General features: G+C 49.9%; 1 protein-coding gene across 1 annotated transcript; it reads right to left on the reverse strand.

The window, feature by feature from the left end:
• Positions 1–1,171: 1,171 nt before the first annotated feature.
• TUBB3 (tubulin beta 3 class III) lies at positions 1,172–20,093 on the reverse strand. Its single transcript, XM_035118780.2, has 7 exons — positions 17,642–20,093; positions 16,587–17,549; positions 11,374–11,530; positions 10,754–10,938; positions 6,042–6,150; positions 5,068–5,178; positions 1,172–2,602 (listed from the first exon to the last, which is right to left on the reverse strand). The coding sequence occupies exons 1-7, from the start codon at positions 18,200–18,202 to the stop codon at positions 1,527–1,529; spliced, it is 3,162 nt and encodes a 1,053-aa protein (XP_034974671.1). The 5' UTR covers positions 18,203–20,093; the 3' UTR covers positions 1,172–1,526.
• Positions 20,094–21,808: the final 1,715 nt, after the last annotated feature.

Raw genomic sequence — 21,808 nt, forward strand, 5'->3', positions numbered from 1 at the left:
CCAAGATGCCTTCTCACTAGGCATTTCTTGAGGCTCAGCTAATTGAGGGGCCCATTGAGAGAACACACACCAGTGTCGCAACACCCACAGGCAAGTGCTCATTCCTAACGAAGCTGCACATTGTCTTTCTCTTGATCTGGTCCCACAAATTCTGTGGCACAACTTATGGCCTATACAAGCACATTCAGGTGGGGGGGGGGCGGTTCTTGGCCAAAGGCTCACCATGTGCTGAAGCCAGTCCTGTGAGTAAATCAGTTCTTAGGCAGAGCCAGATGCGCAGTTGCCTCCTGCAGCAGTGGCCATTTCAAAGCTCCTCCCAGCTTGACCCCAGGATCTAAACATAGCAGTGGCGTTAAATCATTTTAGATGCTGGACTTCACGACCCTCCTGCTCATAGAGGAATGTGTTACTTACTTTCCAATTATGGCAAGGCCATTCTGTTGCATGTAGGGGACCTCCCACTGATAAGAGGGGAGGCCTGGATTTCTATCCCAAAGCTCACCCCTCTTTGAATATGAAGCTGTTTTCATTAGTAACCACTGATTGGCCTGCATGAAATTGTCTAAAGTTGTTGGGGGTTTGTGTGTGTGTGTGTTTAAAGTGACCGCCTTAAGTGCAATTGCTGAATTTCTCTGGTTGGAAACACTGCAAGGTGGATGGGTCAAAAGCCAAGCCTGGACCTTGATACTTGCCCTCAGTTGCCAAGCAACTGTGTGTGATTGACTTCCAGCTGGCATTTGCCTTCTAGTATAGTGTTCTTCAATCTGGTGCCCTCTAGATCAGGCATCCCCAAACTGAGACCCTCCAGATGTTTTGGCCTACAACTCCCATGATCCCTAGCTAACAGGACCAGTGGTTGTGGAAGATGGGAATTGTAGTTCAAAACATCTGGAGGGCCGAAGTTTGGGGATGCCTGCTCTAGATGTTTTGGATTCCAACCCACATCACCCCTGACCTGTGACTGTGCTAGCTGGGGCTGAGGGAAGGTGTAGTCCAAAGCACCATGAAGACACTAGCTTGTGGAAGGCTGTACACACACCAACACTCTCCAAGGGAGTGGTTGTGCCATACCACAAGATTCATTCAATTCCTTTACCCAACACTCCAACCCCTCCCACCACTTCACAAACATGCTCCCCTATCCCAAATGAGAGAAAGGAGACACCTGAGATGCTGGACAGCAATAGATTTATTAAGTATTCCAAAACATAAAAATAGACAGAGACCAGTAAAAAATAAAGACCAGGGCCCTTGAAGTTATCAAAGTTATGGACAGAGAGAGCTGCACTAACTCATAAGACTTGGGGGCAAAGGAGAGGGAAGATAGGGCGGGGGGGAGGAGAAAGAGGAAGGGGATTAAATACTGAACAGCTTTTAAGTTTCGGAACCCTTGAATCATAAGCAACTAGGAGCTGGTTGTCTACAACTCAGCAAATGAGCAGCAAAGATGGCGATGAACGACAGGCCCATGTCACTGCTTGGCCCTCACTGGGAGGAACCCAAGCGCTGCCTGTGGCCCCAGCCCTTCACTTGGCACCCTGGGCTTCCGATTCGTCGTCGTCGTCTTCATACATCTCTCCTTCCTCTTCACATGTCGCGTCCTGGTACTGCTGGTACTCGGAGACGAGGTCGTTCATGTTGCTCTCTGCCTCTGTGAACTCCATCTCATCCATGCCCTCGCCCGTGTACCAGTGGAGGAAGGCCTTGCGCCGGAACATGGCGGTGAACTGCTCCGAGATGCGCTTGAAGAGCTCCTGGATGGCCGTGCTGTTGCCGATGAAGGTGGAGGACATCTTGAGGCCTCTTGGAGGGATGTCGCACACGGCCACCTTGACGTTGTTGGGGATCCACTCCACGAAGTAGGAGGAGTTCTTGCTCTGGATGGCCAGCATCTGCTCATCGACCTCCTTCATGGACATGCGGCCTCGGAAGACAGTGGCCACTGTGAGGTAGCGGCCATGGCGGGGGTCACAGGCCGCCATCATGTTCTTGGCGTCAAACATCTGCTGGGTGAGCTCAGGGACAGTGAGGGCTCGGTACTGCTGGCTCCCGCGGGCCGTCAGCGGAGCGAAGCCGGGCATGAAGAAGTGGAGGCGAGGGAAGGGCACCATGTTGACGGCCAGCTTACGGAGGTCGGCGTTGAGCTGCCCTGGGAACCTCAGAGAGGTGGTGACGCCACTCATGGTGGCCGAGACGAGGTGGTTGAGGTCTCCGTAGGTGGGCGTGGCCAGCTTGAGGGTCCTGAAGCAGATGTCGTAGAGGGCTTCGTTGTCAATGCAGTAGGTCTCGTCTGTGTTTTCCACCAGCTGGTGGATGGACAAAGTAGCGTTGTAGGGTTCCACCACGGTGTCAGACACTTTTGGGGAAGGCACCACACTAAAAGTGTTCATGATCCGGTCTGGGTATTCTTCACGGACTTTGCTAATGAGGAGAGTCCCCATGCCAGACCCCGTACCCCCACCCAGAGAATGAGTGAGCTGGAAGCCCTGTAGACAGTCGCAGTTCTCACACTCTTTTCGCACTACATCCAAGACGGAATCCACCAGCTCAGCACCTTCTGTGTAATGACCCTTTGCCCAGTTGTTCCCAGCACCACTTTGTCCTGCGAAGGAAGAGACACCAACACCATCTTGTGTAGCAACCAACACTGATCTGTGTGCCCTGTCCTGTCAACTGGGAAAGGTACAGATCTACTCATCCCTATGGCATAACATTCAGGGACACCTGTTATCTTTGGTCCAATTAGAGTTTGAAATTTTTGAAAGCCCACTGGACTTAAGTAAAAAAACAACAACAAATTAATCAGAGATTGGCAAAAGATAAACAAAAAGGATTTGAGAAAGAAATTTCAAGACTGGATCAGTACTTAATCCAATATAAATGTAAACTTATTTCCAAATTATATGATTTGCTCCTAGAATGGGAGATAAAGGAGGAGCAAGTGAAGACAGTGATAGTAAAGTGGGCCCAGGATTTAGGGGAAAATATTATGATTAGCCAATGGGAACGGCTGTGGAAAAGAGAGATCAAATTTACGGCATGCTATAATTTAAGAGAGAATGTAATGAAAATGCAATACAGATGGTACCTGACCCCGGTCAGACTGGTAAAGGTAAAGGTACCCCTGACCATTAGGTCCAGTCACGGATGACTCTGGGGTTGCGGCGCTCTTCTCGCTCCATAGGCAGAGGGAGCCAGCGTTTGTCCGCAGACAGCTTCTGGGTCATGTGGTAGGCATGACTAAGTCATTTCTGGCAAACCAGAGCAGCGCACGGAAATGCCATTTACCTTCCAGCCAGAGTGGTACCTATTTATCTACTTGCACTTGACGTGCTTTCAAACTGCTAGGTTGGCAGGAGCTGGGACAGAGCAACGGGAGCTCACCCCTTTGTGGGGATTCGAACCACCAACCTTCTGATCGGCAAGCCCTAGGCTCTGTGGTTTAGTTTAGACCACAGCATCACCCGCCAGACTGGTAAAAATGTATAAATTGTAGTGATGTCTGTTGGAGATGCAACAATGGGGCAGGAACCTTTCTACACATGTAGTGGGAGTGCAAAGAGAAAGTGGAATTCTGGGAAAATATATATAATGAATTGAAAAAGTTGTTTAGATTTTCATTTGGAAAAGAACCAGAATCCTTTCTCCTACGTATCATGTCAGAGGAAATAAAAAGAACGGTCTGACCAATATTTATGTATGCGACTACGGCAGCAAGGTTATTGATTGCCAAAAATTGGAAAAGCAGCAACATCCCAACTAAAACAGATTGGCTATCTAAAATGATGGAATGATTAGAGTGAAAGGAGAGTACAGTAAAGTCAAGATAGAAGAAGAGATTAAAGAAATAATGAAATGCGTTTAAGCTAGTTGGAAAAATAAAGTAGCATAACAAGAACGGCTGGAAGTCAAGTCACTTGGTGGGTGTCTGTGTGGGGTAGGTGTGTAGGTATGTTGATATGTATAATATAGGTAGGTATTACATAGAGAAGGGTCAGCAAACCTTTTCAGCAGGGGGCCGGTCCACTGTCCCTCAGACCTTGTGGGGGGCCGGACTATATTTTGGAAAAAAAACATGAACGAATTCTTATGCCCCACAAATAACCCAGAGATGCATTTTAAATAAAAGCAGGGCTGGCTCTAGGGGTAGGCTGGGTGGCGCCGGGTGCCAGGGTGCCGGCCTGGCAGGGGGGCGCCGCGCTGTACACTGCGCCCGCCCACCAGGGCGGGGGCAGTGGAGCGATCTCCACACCATGGTGCCCAACATGCTTGAGACGGCCCTGAATAAAAGGACACATTCTACTCATGTAAAAATATGCTGATTCCCAGACTGTCCGCGGGCCGGATTTAAGGCGATTGGGCCACATCCGGCCCCCGGGCCTTAGTTTGGGGACCCCTGATATAGAGTAATGTAGGTATGTTTTATGTTACAAAAATAAAGTAGTGTGTTGTGTATGTGTATTGTGTAAATGTATGTGTTTTATATGTTAATTTTAAAAAAGTAAAAAAAAAAGTATGCAACAATAGCTTGCTGTGCCACTTTTAACTTCCTCCATTTGTAGCTCTTGTAAGATTCTCATTAATTGGAGACTTAAAATGCCCAGAGAAATGGGACAGTGACAGGCATGGGAAGGGCCTATAAAGCAGGGGTTGTGTGGGGAGCACAGAGGATAGAGGCCAAGCATACAAATTAGGTGTGCATGGAGTCTGCTGAAGATGTTTGCCTTTTGATTTTAGCTTATGTGTTTGAAACACCTATATAATCCTTTAGAAATAAAGATGTATTAGGCAGCAGCAAGCTGTGATCAAGGAGTGGAGATTCTCTACCCTGGAAAGAATCTGACCTAACCCTTTCCTTAAAAACCAGCTGCCCCGTCCCAAGATTTCCAGTCTTCCTTGCCTGCAGCTCCAAAAACCTCGAAATACTACAACTTAGTATTAGTTATGCAAGTCTGAGGTTGAACTGTGCTATTTCTTTGGCTGAAAACTAGATGACATCTGAGAGAAGCTATGATAGAAAGAAAAGGGAAGAGAGCCAGGCAGCAGAAGAAAGCAGAGAAACAATACCAAAGATGAAGTTGTCTGGTCTGAAGAGGTGCCCAAAAGCACCTGAACGAACACTGTCCATAGTGCCAGGCTCCAGGTCCACCAGGATAGCACGAGGAACATATTTGAGAGCTGGAAAAAAAAACCAAAGGAAGATTTGTCTTCATTGCAATCAGCCAGAGAGACAACCTTGCTGATTTACAACAGGAGTTATTGTGTTGGGGTGGGGATGCTCACCAAAGCCAAAATTGGGCACTGCCCGACATCAGGCTCCCACCTAGCCTTTTTTAGATGTTCTTGCTCAACAATCCGGAGAATCCTTTACCAAGGAGAATACACTGTGGGACTGAGCTTCTTTATCTTTTCCTCTAAACTAGGGATGGGGAGTCTGTATCAGCCCTCCAGAGGTTGTTGGACTCCAACTCCCATCAGCCACAACCAGGGTAGTCAGTTGTCAGAGCTGATGAGCATTGCGGAGTATCTGGAATGTCACAGGCTTCCCCACCATCATTGCTGCCTTAACTCATTCTCCTGTTAGTGTTATGCTTAAAGGATGCATGCTGAAAACAGCCTGCCCATGACTCATGACTAGAGAGACCCATGTCCCCCATGGTAGCACTCAGCACCAGCCATGTCATTTCCAGGACTGCTAATCAGATCTGTAGCGTTCTGCCTCAAAAGAGGACTAGGCTGGTCAATAAAGGCGACAAGGAAGAATACCTTTTGCAATGTTGCTGCAAAACTGGCTGCTATTCCAAGGGGAGAGTGGCAGCCCTGGGATGCTTTCCCCTCACTTGGAAGGAGGTGGCAGGATGCATTGGAATACTCTATGCCACTACAAGTGCTTAGGGGAAGGGTCATGATCATCTGCTTAGAATGGTGAAAACCTTCCAGTGTCCTCTCTGAGAGGAGGCCAGGAGGAAGTTTCTCGGTATACTAGAATATCCCTGCCTATCAGGAAGAGCATCCAGGTCTGGGGTAGGAGCACAACTTACAAGAGGCTTCATTGTAATAAACACTGATTCTTTCCAGCTGCAGCTCAGAGTCGCCGACATAGTTCCCACTGGGGTCTATACCATGCTCATCACTGATCACCTCCCAGAACTGAAAGAAGAGTGGAGAGGGGAAGATAGAAAGAGTTAACATTTCTACATGTTAAGTCAGCTAAAGAATTGGACATTTTTGTTTTATGCCATTAGAAACAAAGGAAATTCCCACCCGCATTGGGCTGTTTAGCTTTTTCATTACACACATTGGGGGGAAAGCATTTTGAGTTGATCTGCTGTTGGAGACACCATGCTGGGCTAAGAGGAGCACTGACCTTATCCTGTAAATCTTATCCAGTGTGCCACTCCTTGTGCGAGTGAAAGTATTTCTTTTGAATGTGGGGGGTGCTTAACTGAGTGACATGTAGAGAGCCAGTGTGGTGTAGCTGTTAAGAGTATTGGACTGGGACTTGGGAGACCAGGGTTCTGCTAAGTCAGGAAGCTCACCGGCTGACCTTGGGCCATCACATCTCAGCCTAACCTACATCACAGGGTTGTTGTGAGGATAAAATGGGGAGGAGGAGAGCCAAGTACATCCCTTTGAACAACACAGAGGAAAGATGGGATATAAATAAATACACAAATAAATTTGATTTGCTACTCCCAACTGCCAAGTAGCACCGCATCAGGAGCTGTAGCTGCATTTGGTAGTTGAAGGTTGCTAAAAGCCCTTTCAGAAAAGCCATCCTTGAAAGGGCTCTCTCACCAGCCTACAGTGAGACCCAGGGCAGAAATGCTTCCTTCTTGCAAGCACTGTGTGCTGTTCTAGGGATCTGGCCATGGTGCTGAAACCATGACCTCTTGCTACCTTAAAGATACTGCTTTCCTAGCTTTGTTTCTTGGAAGCAGAGTCTACACCACAGTAAAGTAGACAGAGAACTAACCATTTGGCTGAGCTTTTAGCATTTTAAGGCTGCTGAAAGTGAGAACATTCAGACAGGGTATTGCCGCATGTTGAAACTCCTGCCGTCATCTGCAGTGTTTAGCCATGAAGAAAAGGGTAGGGGCAAGAGTTGATCAGGCTGTTGTACACATTTTGACAAGCAACACAGCATTTTGCTTTGGGAAAAAGGCCAAAGGAAAAGCAGCTAAATTTGTGCAGAGTCATCTCACCGGCAAATAAGCACATGACTTCACACTGCTGGTTATTGGCGCAAACTTATTACGAGCCACAGAACTACGCAGACTGCAGCAAGAGCACTCTATCTCCCTCAGGAAGGACAGCCGCTAATGGTGCATTTTCCAGAACTTTTTACCTTGGGACTAATTGCTTCTTGCAAGCAAGGGCTAAGCTGCATTTCTAGAGGGCAACAGAGAGGGCTTCTTTTGGTGGAGCATTTCACTAACGGAAGGACTTTTAGCAAGGCAGTGAGGAGGACAGGAGAAAAAGGCTTGTTTACAGCAACCTATAGGAGACTGCTCAGTCCTTGCTAAATTAGTTTGAACTGGGGGGGAGGTAGATGCATGTCATGAATGCTAACCATCTCCAGTGGACAGAGCTTTAATTACTAGGGAGCTCCCACCACTAAAAGGACAAATTGAAATTGACGGCAAGGTCAGGAAGACTGTAAACACAATGGCGTCAGCCACATGCCACAAGGCTGATCCCCCCCCCCGAGCACCCAGTGCAAAAAGATCTGCCTTGAGAAGGTCTCTTCACCAATAAATTGCTTCTAAAAATGAAGCAGATCTGGAAAGTGATATAATCTTATATATGCAGAGGTGGCCCAAGGTTACTCAGTGACGGAAGTGAGACTAAGCCCTAGGACTGCAAACAGATGCAAGGGCCAAGCCCTGTTGTCAATTCATTTGGTGTCATTTGACTTGGAACAGGCTGAGTCAAATTCAAATCCCTGGCTCGGCCATAAAGCTCACTGCATGGGTCTTACAAGGGTCCCCCCCCAGCCTTCCATACAAATTTGCTGAGAGAATGAAATGGATAACAATCTGCCGTACTCTGCCCTTAGCTCCATGAAAGGAAAGACTCAGATGTGAAAAAGTGACTGTAGTCTCTCTTTTTCAAATTAACTCCTGCCCATATTCTGAGAGGTTTCAAAGGAACACCAATGCATAATTAAGTGAACTGTCCATCTTAAGGCATGAATAAAGCATAGTTCTTTGTCGTGGCACAGGCATTGCTTCAGAGAAGGCTTCTGAAATCAACACCCTGGATTTGGCAGCAGAATTATCTGGGGGCACACCGTATCTAGAGTGATGCAGGAATCCAAATAGGTTAAATAAAGTTGTTCTTATTTTAGAAAAAGAGCAAAAGAACAATCCTTAAATATCTCAGGGGCTGCCAAGCCAGGCTTCCATACCAAAGCCAGCTTCTATCCTGTGTTGATCAGATGTGTCAATTACAGAACTTGTGAGTTTACAATGAATTATTCATGCAGATTGGCATATGCATGAGGCTGCTTAGGTAAACAATGCAGAATGTTACGGTAGCCTCCAGCACCACTCCAACTGATGACTGCCTGCCCTCAAATCCCTGACTCAGGAGCAGCAAGACAGTGGAGAACCAGGGAATTTTAGTCGCACCCTAACCCTATTCCCTTGCCTTAGTAACCCAGTTTCAGGGAAGATTGCAACAGAATCCAAGGTTGTCTCAGATCATGTGAAATCCATTCAACTTCCTTTGGTTTTCCACAGGATTCCACGTTCAGCATTTGAGGGTGGAGGGTAGAAAACTCTTTTTTTAAAAAAAAGAAAAAGAAAAAAGAGGAGAATGTTTCTTTCTGAGAATCTCAAGTGCAATCCTGGGCATTTTGACTTCCTTGCTGCAGGTGTGGCAAACCCCACCAGGAGACATGTGATGAAGTTGCCACAGACTTGGAGCTCCGGGTGGTGGTGGGAAGAGACTGGCAGTCTTTCAAGGTTCATTATTCAGCTTCTTAAATAGCTTACTAGCTGTGGGTGAGTAGCAGGTGCTCTTCATACCCCTCGCCCACCTCCCTGCATCCAGCATAATGACCAGACTACCCCTCTCTCCTAAGTGGGACAGGGGAGAGGCAGGGGAGCTCCCAGCCCCAGCTGCAGAAGAGCTCCAGAGGGCTGATTTGATTTCAGCCTGCTGTGCTGCTACCCTGCCCCACGGGGATAGAGCATTAAGTGGTACAATCACACTGCAGCAGGCTGGCCTTCCTTTTTATTCAGAGCAGGCACAGATGTCTGGGTTTGAAGGGTGGAGGAGAGAAGAGCAGGGAGAGAGGGGGTTTGACTTAATGGATTATTAGCTGTCTTTGTGACACTAAGTCATGGCAGCAGGTGTCTCCTGGGAAAACAGAAACTGAAAACCCATTTGAGGAAACCCCCTGTTTTTTTTGCAGGTTTGTTCATTTCCCTTTGGACATTTCCCCTAACAAAAATAAGATCATCCCTTGCTGTCCAGAGAGAGGGTGCTCCCTGCTTCTCTCCCTGGCCCAATTGCACCAGCCAAGAGCTGCCATTTCACTTAACAAATAGCTAGAAAAAAACTGCCCCATCAAGAAACAGGAGAGGATCCTCCCATGACATCAAACATTCTGTTTGCTTCAGATATCAGAAGATGCCACGGGACCCTCAGAATCCCATCTCTTTGTCTCCAATAGTGGGCAACTCTTCACCATTGTGTCCTGCATTACCTGAAGCTGCAAGGGGGAGGGGAGGCAAAGATGCTTTGTCCAGGGGTGGGGGCATCACAGGCTGAAATCTGTTTACCTTCCATCTGTCATCCACAGAACCACTTGGCAAAGGGAGGAAAAGGCTCCTGAAAGTCTTTAGGAATAGCCACTCCCCTGAACCCAATGGGACAAGGAGACAGGGCAAAAAAAGTGGCCCCACCCTTCCCCTGCAGAAGCAGAGCTGAAATATTACCCCATAGCAGGCTGAAGGAGGGAAGAGAGGCATTACTTAGAGAAAAGGTGGGAAAGGAGTGTAAATAAATAGCCAGATCGCCCAAGTTGCCTCCTGACCTAGCCAAGGTTACAGCAGGAACTTGCAAGGTCACAGGCAGAGGGAAGGGTTTCTTTGTTCTAAGAGAATCGGGAGGGCCCCCTGCTTCCTGGGTGTGGCAGCACCCTTGCTTGTTTGGGCGTGGCGGAGGGGGCGGGAGGAAGACCACTCCTTCCTTTTGTCTCCCATCAGAAGCGCCAACAACAAAGGGTGACCACGGGCCTCTGACAGCCGCGTCAGGATGCCCAGCGGGATGCCTGGACTTTTTAGGAGACGCTGGCCTGGGCCACCCATGATTAGCCGGCAAGAAGGCAAAGGAGCACCTTTCCTAGGGAGCCGGAGGGCACGTTCACCTCCTGCAGGAGGCTGTGCCCCGCAGCCCTGGGGTGCCTCCACGCCCACAGCCGGGCTGGGGGAAGACGAGGCCACAACAAAGGGGCCGCCGCCGCCAGCGCAGCGCACGCCCCACCCCGGTGCCAAGGCAGGGAACCGGCCTCACCGCCTTGGCGAGATGACACCTGGCTACCTCGCCCGGAACGAGGGCAAGGGGAGCAGCAGAGCAGCCGGGCGCCTCGTCGTCGCAACGCTTGGCTCTTTTCCAAGGGGCCCGCAACATGCCGGGCAGGGTCAGCCAGGGAGCCCCCAAGTTCCGTTAGAGGAGCCGTCGGGGGGCGGCGGGGAGCTCCGCAGCCCCAGCAGCGCGCGTCTCCGCCTCCCCATGCCTTTACCTTGGCTCCGATCTGGTTGCCGCACTGGCCCGCCTGGATGTGCACGATCTCCCTCATGTTGCTGCGGCTGGTGCTACGGGGGGGCGGCTGCAGGCAGGCAGGCGGGTGGGTGGGCGGCGGCTGCAGCTGGCGGAGCGGCTGGCGGAGGCGTCCAGGCTGCTGCCGGCGGGTTTTATAGGCGCCTCCTGCTGCACCCAGGCCGGGGCGCTGACGTCAGCGTCGACGCCGCGGCCAATCAGGAGGCGTCGCCGCAAAATACTGCAACATCCCTGCAGCATCAGCACCAGCAGCGCATCCCTCGGCGCCGGCCAGAGCCGCGCTGCCTTGCACAAAGCGGGTGGCCAGGCTGGGGCAGGGAAAGGCCTGCGCTTCCTCCGCCCCGCCCCGCCCCGCCCCGCCCGCAACCCGGTATCTAGGAAAAGGCCCTTGCAAAAGAAAAGGCCCAGGGGAGGCGGCTGATGCAGGAGGCATCCCAGGCTGTTGCCTGAAGCGACCTGGAGGTTCACATCCCAGAGTGGGCCGCTGCGGAACCTCGGGGTGCGTGAGGGGGACAGCCACTTTCCTGGGTGTCTCTTGGGTGTGGGGCATCTTTGTTATCAGGTCTCAAGTTTCAGCCTCGCCCCAGTCCTGGATTTGCCTTTGATGGCCTCGGACGGTGTCGCGAAAGCATCCTTCCTTGGCGTGCCTCTTTCCGTACTCCCCAGCAAGCCAGCAGCGCTCTGCTTTGTGATCGGGGGCTTCTCCGCTTGTCTTGATATCACGCCCGCCTACCCGGCCCTTTAAAGGCAGAGGGAGAATTTTTTTTTAGAGGGGCCATCCTGCATTTCAGCTCTGTGTGTTTTGCTGAGGTTTGGGTGCAATCGGTTTTTAACACGCGTGTTTCCTTCCAGTGAGCCGTCTAGAGGCTCTGATGATGGGCGCCTCCTTCGAACCTGTCGCCCCTTGGCCAACTCTTTGCCCGCAGCCTCTGTGCTGACTAAATCACCTGCTGCTGACTAACTGCCAGCTGGCCGAACCCCCTTGACTCAGCAGTGCCTAGCCCGCCCCTGCCCGCCGCCTGCCCGCTGGGTGGGGCCTCGTCGAGGGCCTCTCTTCCTCGGCTGTTTGCAATGTGCAAGGGGCAACTGAAGGCAATCCAATCGGGAACAAGGGCGGAGAGCTATGGGGCTACGGGAGATGGGCCATCGCCTAAGTGGGGGGAGATGGTGCGGATGGTGGTGGGGAAAGCCGGCAAAACAAAAGCCCCTTCGCGGTCCCAGGTGCGCAGGAGCCAGGAGGAGAGAGCGAGGAGGGTTCCCGCACGCCTCCCCTTTGTTCAGCCAGCTCGGGCAGGAAGCTGCCTCTCCCTACTCTCCCCCTTTTCCTGGGTGGGGAGATGGGGAGGGGCCCCACAGATCTGTTTCCTGTCATTTCCCCCCTACGCCCTCCTTTGTGTCTGGGTTGTTGCAATTCCTGGGGGAGAACAAAGACCTGTGGCTGGAGACTCTGCTGACCTCTTCCCTAAGTGTATGTGTGTGTTTGGGGGGGGGAGGAAAGGCTGCCCCCTCTCTGACAGGCGAGAACCGCAGCAGGAAGAACAGCAGGCTGCAACAAGCAGGAGCTCCTTGCCAGGGGAACGGGTGGGTCCCTTCAGAGGCAACGCTCTCCAGGCTCCCCCACCAGTGCTGGATTTAGATATAAGCTAAACAAGCTATAGTTTAGGGCCCCACTGTCTTGGGGGGGCCACAAAAAAATTAAAGGGAAAAAAACTGGATGTACTTTTCCAAAATATAAGATAAAAAAAGAAATAAAATAATATCTACATACAGCAACAGTGTTTGTGCTGTGTAGGCTCCTATGATGTAACTAATGGGCCCTGCATATAGCATATATTCAGCACAAAAAACAGCTACAATTTGTTGTTGACAAAGGACAGCTGGACATATAAAGGGTCCCATTAAATCCAGTAGCATAGGGCCTCATCAAACCTAAATCTGGCCCTGTCCCCCACCAAGGTCCACTTCACCTGTATACAACTGAAGGTGGAAAGGCCCACAGTCACTCACTCATTTCCTATGCCCGAGGAATATGTCAGTGCTGGAAGCTGGGAGGTCGTTCAGTGTCCTCCCCCCCCCCAGCCAGTATACAAGGAGAGGGGGCTACTCGCCAGCAGCAAGCCTAGGCCTGATGATATCTTCCCATCTGCAAGCCCAGCCCTTAAATCACAGAGGGATGCCAGGTGCTTGGCTGAGACCTCTTGGCAGGACTCTGTACGTGCTCAAGGGCACCAACACTTCTTTGAGAGGATTTCACGTGGGCTCTATCACTGGCAACATGTCACAGGCAGGGCTTGGATCCTGGCTGGCTCAGGGTTAAGTCTTGCTGTCCACCAAGGCAAAGCTGCTTCTCTCTTTCCTGTTGCTGGACACCAGCGCCCCCCAGTGTCTGGTCTAGGCTTCACACCCATATTGATGCCCCTCCATCCGCTCCACAAGCATCTCCACCCCAAAATTATTCTTTCAGAAAGCAGGAAGAGGTAGGGTCAGGGAGGAGGGAGAAATCTCATTTATTTCTTTTCCAAAGAACAATCTAGCGCCTTACTGATAATTCCTTATTCTCAAACTGCATGCACACAAATAGTTCCCACGGGACAATTTTTCCACCTAATGCACAAAGGGTCAGGAAACCAAGCCTTATGAAGAACAATTGAGGGAGCTGGGTATGTTTAACCTGCTAAAGAGGAGACTGAGAAGAGATATGTCCCATGGAGGATGGAGCCAGGTTGTTTTCTCCAGCTCCAGAGGGTAGGACCAGAACCAATGGCTTCAAGATACAATAAAGGATATTCCAATTAAACACCAGGAAGAACTTTCTGTTGGTAAGAGAACAGACTCCTTTGGAAGCAGTGCCGGATTAAATCCTGTGGAGGCCCCTAGACTGTCAAAATCTCACCACCACCCCTGCTCTAGTGGGATAGCATTGAACTAAGAAGGCCTGACTGTAATTTTCTTTCAAGATCAAATCAATATTATTTTACCTGTTGTCATTGGGCCCCTAAAAGGCATGGGCCCCCTAGACCGATGCCTCCTCTGTCTATTTGGTAATCCAGCATTGCTTGGTGGACTCTCCTTCCTTGGAGATTTTTAGGCAGAAGTTGGATGGCCATCTGCCATGGGTGCTTTAGTTGAGATCCCTGCCTTGCAGGGGGTTGGAATAGATGACCCCCAGGACCCCTTCTAACTCTACAATTCTATGATTCTATGAAAACATTTCTAGCTGCAGGTTAGGATAAATTCTGCTGGCCTCTAAGCCCTTCTGCACTTCAGGGCCTGTTCATGGTCATCCCATGCCAGCCTCTCTACCAGGCTTCCTGCCTGCACAGTCCCTCCTACATCTGGAGTGGCAGTAAAATGCAGTCAAGTTCCTAGCAAGGAAAAGCACTCGGAGATCATTCCCCACAGCAGCGATCATTCCCCACAGCAGCTGAATTCCCAGAATGGTGAATGTGGCTGCTGCCCTAGGGAGTAGCCTTGCCCAGAAAGAGGTCTCTCTTATTTTGCAGAGTGAGCAGCAGGGAGCAGTATTCAGAGATGACAGAGCTTGGAGAAAGGGCTTGCCTGAAGGAGAATCACATCAGGCCTTGGAGAGAGACACTGGAACTCAAGTGTGAGTGTGACTGTGCAGTGGGCAAACAGCCGGTTTGCCCTCTTTCTCAGGTAAAGCACCTGCCTTGGCAAGGAATGGATGCACTGAAAACCATCTAGCCTTAGCATTGTCTGCACTAACAGGCAGCAGCTGCCCATCAAGGTTTCAGGTAGGAGTCTTTTCTCAGCCATACTTGAACCCAGGCCTTTCTGCATGCAAAGCTGCTGTTATTTTTAGCACTGAACTTAGGTCCTTCCCTAACAAAAAGGTTAGCCACCCTGCCGGAATAATATGAAGCTGCCTTATGCTGTATCAGATGATTTCCAGCTTAGTATTGTCTACACCAGGGGTAGGCAACCTAAGGCCTGGGAGCCGGATGCAGCCCAATCGCCTTCTCAATCTGGCCTGCAGATGGTCCGGGAATCAGCGTGTTTTCACATGAGTAGAATGTGTGCTTTTATTTAAAATGCATCTCTGGGTTATTTGTGGGGTATAGGAATTCATTATTATTTTTCAAAATATAGTCTGGCCCACCACATGGTCTGAGGGACTGTGGACTGGCTCACGGCTGAAAAAGGTTGCTGACCCCTGGTCTACACTGATTGACAGCAGCTTTCCAGGGTTTTAGGCAGGAGACATTCCCAGCCCTACCTGGAGACACCAGAAATTGAACTGAGGAGAAGAGGTTCTCTACTACTGAGCAATGGCCGTTCCCTGGATGGGGACATAGAACCAGCTCAGGATGTTTGCCCAAGAGGACCTGAAAGGCAAGGGTAGCAAACACCAGTGCCATCTCCAGCTAATAGATGGTGCCCACATTCCAGAACAACCAGGCTGCTGCATAACAAGGGATGGGGGGAGGGAATGCCACAGAACATGTATGTGTCTGCTGCTCAGGAGCTTGTGAATGGAGGCAGGGAGCCACTAGCTTGGGGTAGAAGGGATGCTCTGGATTTCCAGCCTGCAACATGAGCAACAGACTTGTGCATGGAACCTCTATGCCATTGCCAAGGGATGCTCCATATGCATGATACATCAGGTGCATGGGCAATGGGTAGGCATGTGAGGCAGAGGTGAGCATGCAAAGGACCTTGTGATTTTGTTCTCGCACCTCAGCTGCAGCCCACTAACAGGAGAGAGGAGAGAGGCGAGGCCCTTTTCCCTCCCAGGGGGAATGGCATGTCAGAGACTAGTCAGACTGCTGAATGGCTGGGAGTAAAACCCAATTTTTTTTCTATAGGCATGACTCATTGTGTCAGAGCTCAAACAAAACAAAAGCCCCTGGTCAGATGGAGCTCTCACTTCTTAGAAATAGTTGCAGCCCCCTCGCAACTTCCTCTCGCACACAGAACCTGCTAGTTGCACATTTATGCCACATACACCACAAAACCCCACAAAATATTGTGTATCAGATAATAAGAAGGTGGAATAAAAGTGCAAGGGGCACACATACTCTGAAACATTCCTCTTTATTACCTTGCAAAGCTCCTTGACATACAAAACACATATTTAGGCTGTGCACACATTACTGGCTTAAAACACAGTGAGGCTGTATCTTTTCACAAGTCAAATTGGAGCTGGTTTGGGGGGCCGGGCGGGGAATGCATCAAAACACAGCATTTCCTCAGAAAGGAGAGGATCAATATTGGTTGTGGTTAACATCACTTGTGTGCCCCTTCCCAAACCAGAGGTTGTTGTGCACTGGGTGCAGCACAATTGGGAGTGTGTACATAGCCACACACACACACACACACACACACACACACACACACACTTCCTTCTTCTGGATTGGGAAAATGTTGCTGCACCTGCCGTTGTCATCCTCACCCTCTGCTCTACACACCTTGATGGGAACAGCATGGAACCCTCACAGAGGAAGAACGAATGGCTTCCCTAGATCACTAGCAAGGAAATAGCAGAGAGTTATACAACATCTCAGCCATGCCTCTAGGCTGAAGGCAGCCAGGAAGCAAAAGAACGTCCCTTCCCACCACACACATGCACAAAATTTTCTCCTTCTGGTCGTGGGATGTGGAGAACGCTGCCTGGCACCTCCTCCCAGAGGCTTCCTCTGCTTGCCCATCCCCAGTGCCACCAGGGGGCGCTGAGCTCCCAGTTGCAAAGTGGCTGCCTCTGCTGCTTCTGGGGAGGGCAGGAGAGCCCCAGTGGCTACTTGCACCGTCAGACCCCCAGTGCCGCCTGCTCCTTACCAAAAGCATAAGACCACCTCTTTCAAAGTCCTCCTGAGCTCCTGGCTCCGGAAGGCGTAAATTATGGGGTCCACCACAGAGTTGCAAATGAGGAGGATGAGATAGAGGTTGAAGTATCTGAAGTAGCAGTTGCAGGCGGGCTTCTCAGGGCAAGTGAGGATGAGGATCAGGTGAAGGAAGAAGGGGCCCCAGCAGATGAAGAAGACGCCCAGCAGGATGGTGAGGGTGATGGCCCCTCTCATGCTAGTGAACTGGGGCGCCGACTGCTTCCTTTGCAGGCTGGAGATCCTGCGGGCGTGTTGGTGAGCCAGGCTGAACATGTGGATGTAAAGGCCCATGATCAGGGTGATCATGGAGAGGAAGAAGATGACCAGGCAGAGGATGACCGCCTTGCCATCGTAGGCAATGAAGATGGTGCTGGAGATGCTGCTGACCACCCAGACGACCACGATGATGGTGACGGCTCGCTGGATGGTCATGATGCTGTGATACCGCAAGGCGTAGAAGATGGTGATGTAGCGGTCGATGGCGATGACCCCGAGGAAGGAGAGCGAGGACATCAGGGAGCTGCAGATCAGCATGTCCATGGCGTTATCCAGGTGCATCACGGTGGTGGGCTGCACAACCATCATCTCATGCTCCAGCAAAAGCATGAAGAGAGTCTCCACTAGGTTGCTGACACTCACTAGCATGTCTGACACAGCCAGGCAGCAGATGAAATAGTACATGGGCGAATGCAGGTTCCGGTTTTTGACAATGGCGGCCACCACTAACAAGTTCTCCACAAAGCTCAGGATCCCCAGGGTCAGGAAGAGTTCGCCAGGGATCACCACCTGCTGGCTGCTTGTGCAGAACGTCTCATTGGTCTTGTTGCTCACAGGAATGACTGCAGTGGCATTCGGGGGGCTGGGCAGCACCCTCAGGGGTGATGGCACAGACATGGTGGCACCTTGGTGGGAATGCTACAGAAAGACAAAGGAGACCCGCAGGATTTTGCAACAGAGTTTTCTCTTGGGGGAGACAAGTATATAGTTAGCATGGTCCAGGAACTCACCTGTAGGCTGTGGAACCTGCAAGAAACCTCTGTGGCCACTCTTCCTCCAAGGGAATAGATGGATAGATGTCTCAGAACAGAGCTGTGAGACCAGATATGCTCCACACAAAGGTTTGGGGTTGCAGAGTCTGCAACACGCTTCCAGTGAACCTTCTTTGGCACAATACGCTGGAGAGCCCAACACCCGTGTCTTCCTGGCTTCTGCTCTCTTGCTCCTGGTTTCTTCCTTTGGTTCTCTGTCCCAGAAAAAGAAAAGGGAAAAGGCAAGCTTCTTTCTTCCTCTCCCGGCTCTGAATTCCCAAGTCCTATTTTCCTTCCAAGGGTACCATTGCTTGATTTGCCTCTGCACCAAAGTAAACTGATTAGCAGGAGTTCACAGCAAAGAAAGAACCCTTTATCTCCCTTACTTTTAAAGGAATACAGTATGCCCAGCTTTCCCATCAGCAGAGGGGCGGAGGGTGATCCACATGATAACAGCCCAGGAGGCAAGGGCGCTGAATGGCAGGGAGAACTTATGAAACTGCCCTTAAAGCCTGGCTGAGTTTTCCTCTTCATTAACATCCTGCCCTTCCCATGCCAAGCAAAAGGGGGTCCAGCAGTGAAGCATTACTCACCATCTCAGTGACGTCTTCAACTTACATTTATGCAAGTACCAAGGAGCAGGGTTGCATATAGGTGGAAGAAGAGTCAAGTGGCTCTTCACCCATGTTTGACACACTCCGGGTTTTTTTCCTGCTGCAGAAGATTCCCCACAACTTCTACTGGAGGAAATTGTCCAGCTTGATTGACAAGACTCAATTATTGCAATGCTCTCTCTGTTGGCCTGGTCTGGAGGCTCCAGCTTATGCAAAATGCTGCAGCTAGACTGTTGATTTGATTGGGATAGACTATTGCTAGCACATAAGTCTAGTGCTGGAAAGCTTGTGCTGGTTGCCCATATGCTACCCAGCCAGGTTCGTTGTTCTTATTTTCAAGGCCCTTTAACAACTTGGGTCCAGGATATCTCAGGGACCACCTGATCTCTCATTTCGCTGCCTGACCTGGCCAAGTAGCATATGGGCAGCCAGTGCAAACTTTACTCTGTGAATATGGTCTGGCAAAAAGGGTCTGCTTTGAAGAATTTAGAGGAATGGCAACTTTCCTGTGCAACCAATACAAACAACAACAGACAGTAGAACACATAGCAGCATTGCATGTGGCCATAAATCAAGAGGACTAAAAATATTCCCCTTTAGGAGAGGGCCAAAGTTCAGTGGTGGAACATTGCTTTGTATGCAGAAGGTCCCAGGTTCAATCCTTGACAGTATCTCCAGGTAACCGAACTGGGAATGTCCTTTGCATGAAACCCTGGAGAGCTGTTGCCAGCCAGAGTGCAGACTATACTAGGCTAGAAGGGCCACTCAATAGAAGGCAACTTCCTATGTTCTTCCTATTTCTTCCTACTGACAGAAGGTAATCAGAGGCTACATGGGCCTCCCTTGCAAGGAACTCTAGAGTTTGGGGGAAGCCACTTGGAAGGCCCTGCCTTAAGTTCTGCCAAACATGCTACAGATATTGGCAGGGCAAAAAGAACGGCCTCTCCTGAAAATCTTAAAATGTAGGGTTGTACAGTTCACTCCAAATCAAAGCTTCAGAGTCCAGTAAGTCCCCTAAAACTGTTAATGCAAGAATGTAAAATGAGTCTGATGGATTAAGCCAATGGCCGATCCAGCCCAGCATCCCATTCTCACAGTGGCCACCCAGAGGCAAATGGGAAACCTGGCTCTGACTCAGCACAAATAAGTTCCATTTCAGAACTTTCCTCATTTCACCAATTAGACGGTGCGCAAGCATCACATTTCCATGACACTTCAACATTCACGCATGCTAATGCTTCCTTGCTTTGTTCCGGTTCCCCCCAGCTCTGGGTTAGCAATTCCTAGTAGGGCAGAGCATGCAAAAGGCAGTCAAGCTTGCCCTGTAAGCAGCACAGTTTGGCATGCAAGTGTGACTTCTTATGCAACTATTTACGTGATATGCCATGCGAGACACAAACAACTCACTCTGTGGAGAGAGCATTGCGTGTTTCGCTGGCTCATTTTACAAGATACAGACTAATTCAAAGCAGCGTGGTATATCATGAAGAGGGGCGTGCTTCTCCTCATTAGGAAAAGATGGGCTCTTTGTTTTGCAAGCACAGAGAATTTATGACCCTAAAGGGGTCATAGTTATTTCATTTGCTCAAAACAAAATCAGTCACTATGTTCAAGATCACTTTTTTCCAGTTACCTTTACAACAGTTGGAGGCTTTTAGTTTAGACGCAAGGCGAGTAAGGGGAGGACAGAAGAGAAGTGTTTAAAATGGTTAGGGGTAGAGAATGTTGATAGAGAGAAGTATTTCTCCTTTTCTTATAACACCAGCCCATTGAACGAAGCTCAGTGTTGGAGGATTCCATGCAGACAAAGAAAATACTTTTCCACCCAGCGCTTAGTTAAAGTCTGGAATTTGCTATATATATATATATATAATATGCATTAAATTTGTATACCACCCTTCACCCGTAGATACAAGGGCTACCACAAGATGTAATGATGGCCACCATCCTGAAGTTAGCAGGGCTGGCCCACCCATGAGGTGAGGCAGTTCCCTCAGGGTGGCAAGTTCCAGAAAGCTGGGAGAGTGGCCAATCCGGCCTCCATGGAGCTTGTCCTGCACTTGTCAGCCTCTTCCTCTGTGCGCCCATGTACTGCCCAGTGGCTGGCAGGTGGCAGACATGTGATGCTATGTGGGTGCATGGCGGTGGGTGGGCTGCAGTGGAAGAGGTGGTGACAGGGCAGCGTTTTTTCTCAGAAGAAGAGTTTGGATTTGATATCTCGCTTTATCACTACCCGAAGGAGTCTCAAAGCGGCTAACATTCTCCTTTCCCCTCCTCCCCCACAACAGACACCCTGTGAGATGAGTGGGGCTGAGAGACTTCAAAGAAGTGTGACTTGCCCAAGGTCACCCAGCAGCTGCATGTGGAGGAGCGGGGACGTGAACCTGGTTCCCCAGATTACGAGTCTACCGCTCTTAACCACTACACCACACTGGCACTACACACCTCAGGGGATGCCCCTGAGAGTTAGACAAATTCATGGAGGATAAGACTATCCATGGCTATCAGCCATGATGGCTGTGTGCTACCTCCCATTGGAGGTGGTAGGCCTCTGAATACCACTCACTGGGAACCACTAGAGACTCAGACACTGAGACTCAGGTCCTGCTTGTGAGTTTCCTTCTGGTAGGGACGTGGGTGGTGCTGTGGTCTAAACCACTGAGCCTCTTGGGCTTGCAGATCAGAAGGTTGGTGAGTCCCCATTGCTCTGTCCCAGCTCCTGGAAAGCAAGATGAGTGCTGTAACCCCATAGTTGTCTTTGACTGGACTTAATCATTCAGGGGCCCTTTACCGTTACTCCCCACCCCCCAACCCGGGATCTGGATAGCCAGGGTGAGAGCAGGATGCTGACAAGATGAGCCATTCCAGTAGACTCCTAAGGTATGGGGCAGGTTTTCCTCTTCAATAAATATGGGTGAACTTTGGGTACAAGAACAGGCAAACCCTTGTGACAGCCCCCGTGATGGGAAAACAGAAACCATGTGGGAACTACTTGGACAGCAAACTCCATTTTTTACCTATTCATGCAAACACACACTTTCGTGTAAAAATGGCTTGAGAATAACTTGAAGTCATTTCATATTTTGTGGACAATTAATAGACAAGCTGATCCTTAAAGTGTATCTGCCATTTTGAAGTGTTTCAACTTGCCCTGGGACTTTAGAGTGAAGGGTGGGGAGGTAAGCAATCATATACTCCTGCTGGCTCAGACCAATGTCCCATCTGCTCTAACATCCCGTTTCCAGACAGATCCCAGCTCATGCTATTCTGCTAACCAGTTTGTACTGGAGATAAGCCACAGCATTCCAGGGTGAGCAGGGTAATTTCCTTTAATGACTCTGGGTTTTGAATTAGGGCAGAAGCATTTTTAGCCTGCCCAAAGTATGTGGTGATGTTATTAAGATGCTAATTCAGAGAGCCAGCTGCAGACATTAAATGCATGGGGAACACTGAATAGGTCTTGCTTTTACTTTTATAATAAGGGTCACCGGGAATGAGGATCAGGATTGCAGCACACAGGGAAGGGGATTTA

This window comes from Zootoca vivipara, chromosome 6 (assembly GCF_963506605.1).
Source record: "Zootoca vivipara chromosome 6, rZooViv1.1, whole genome shotgun sequence".
NCBI classification, from domain to species: domain Eukaryota; kingdom Metazoa; phylum Chordata; class Lepidosauria; order Squamata; family Lacertidae; genus Zootoca; species Zootoca vivipara.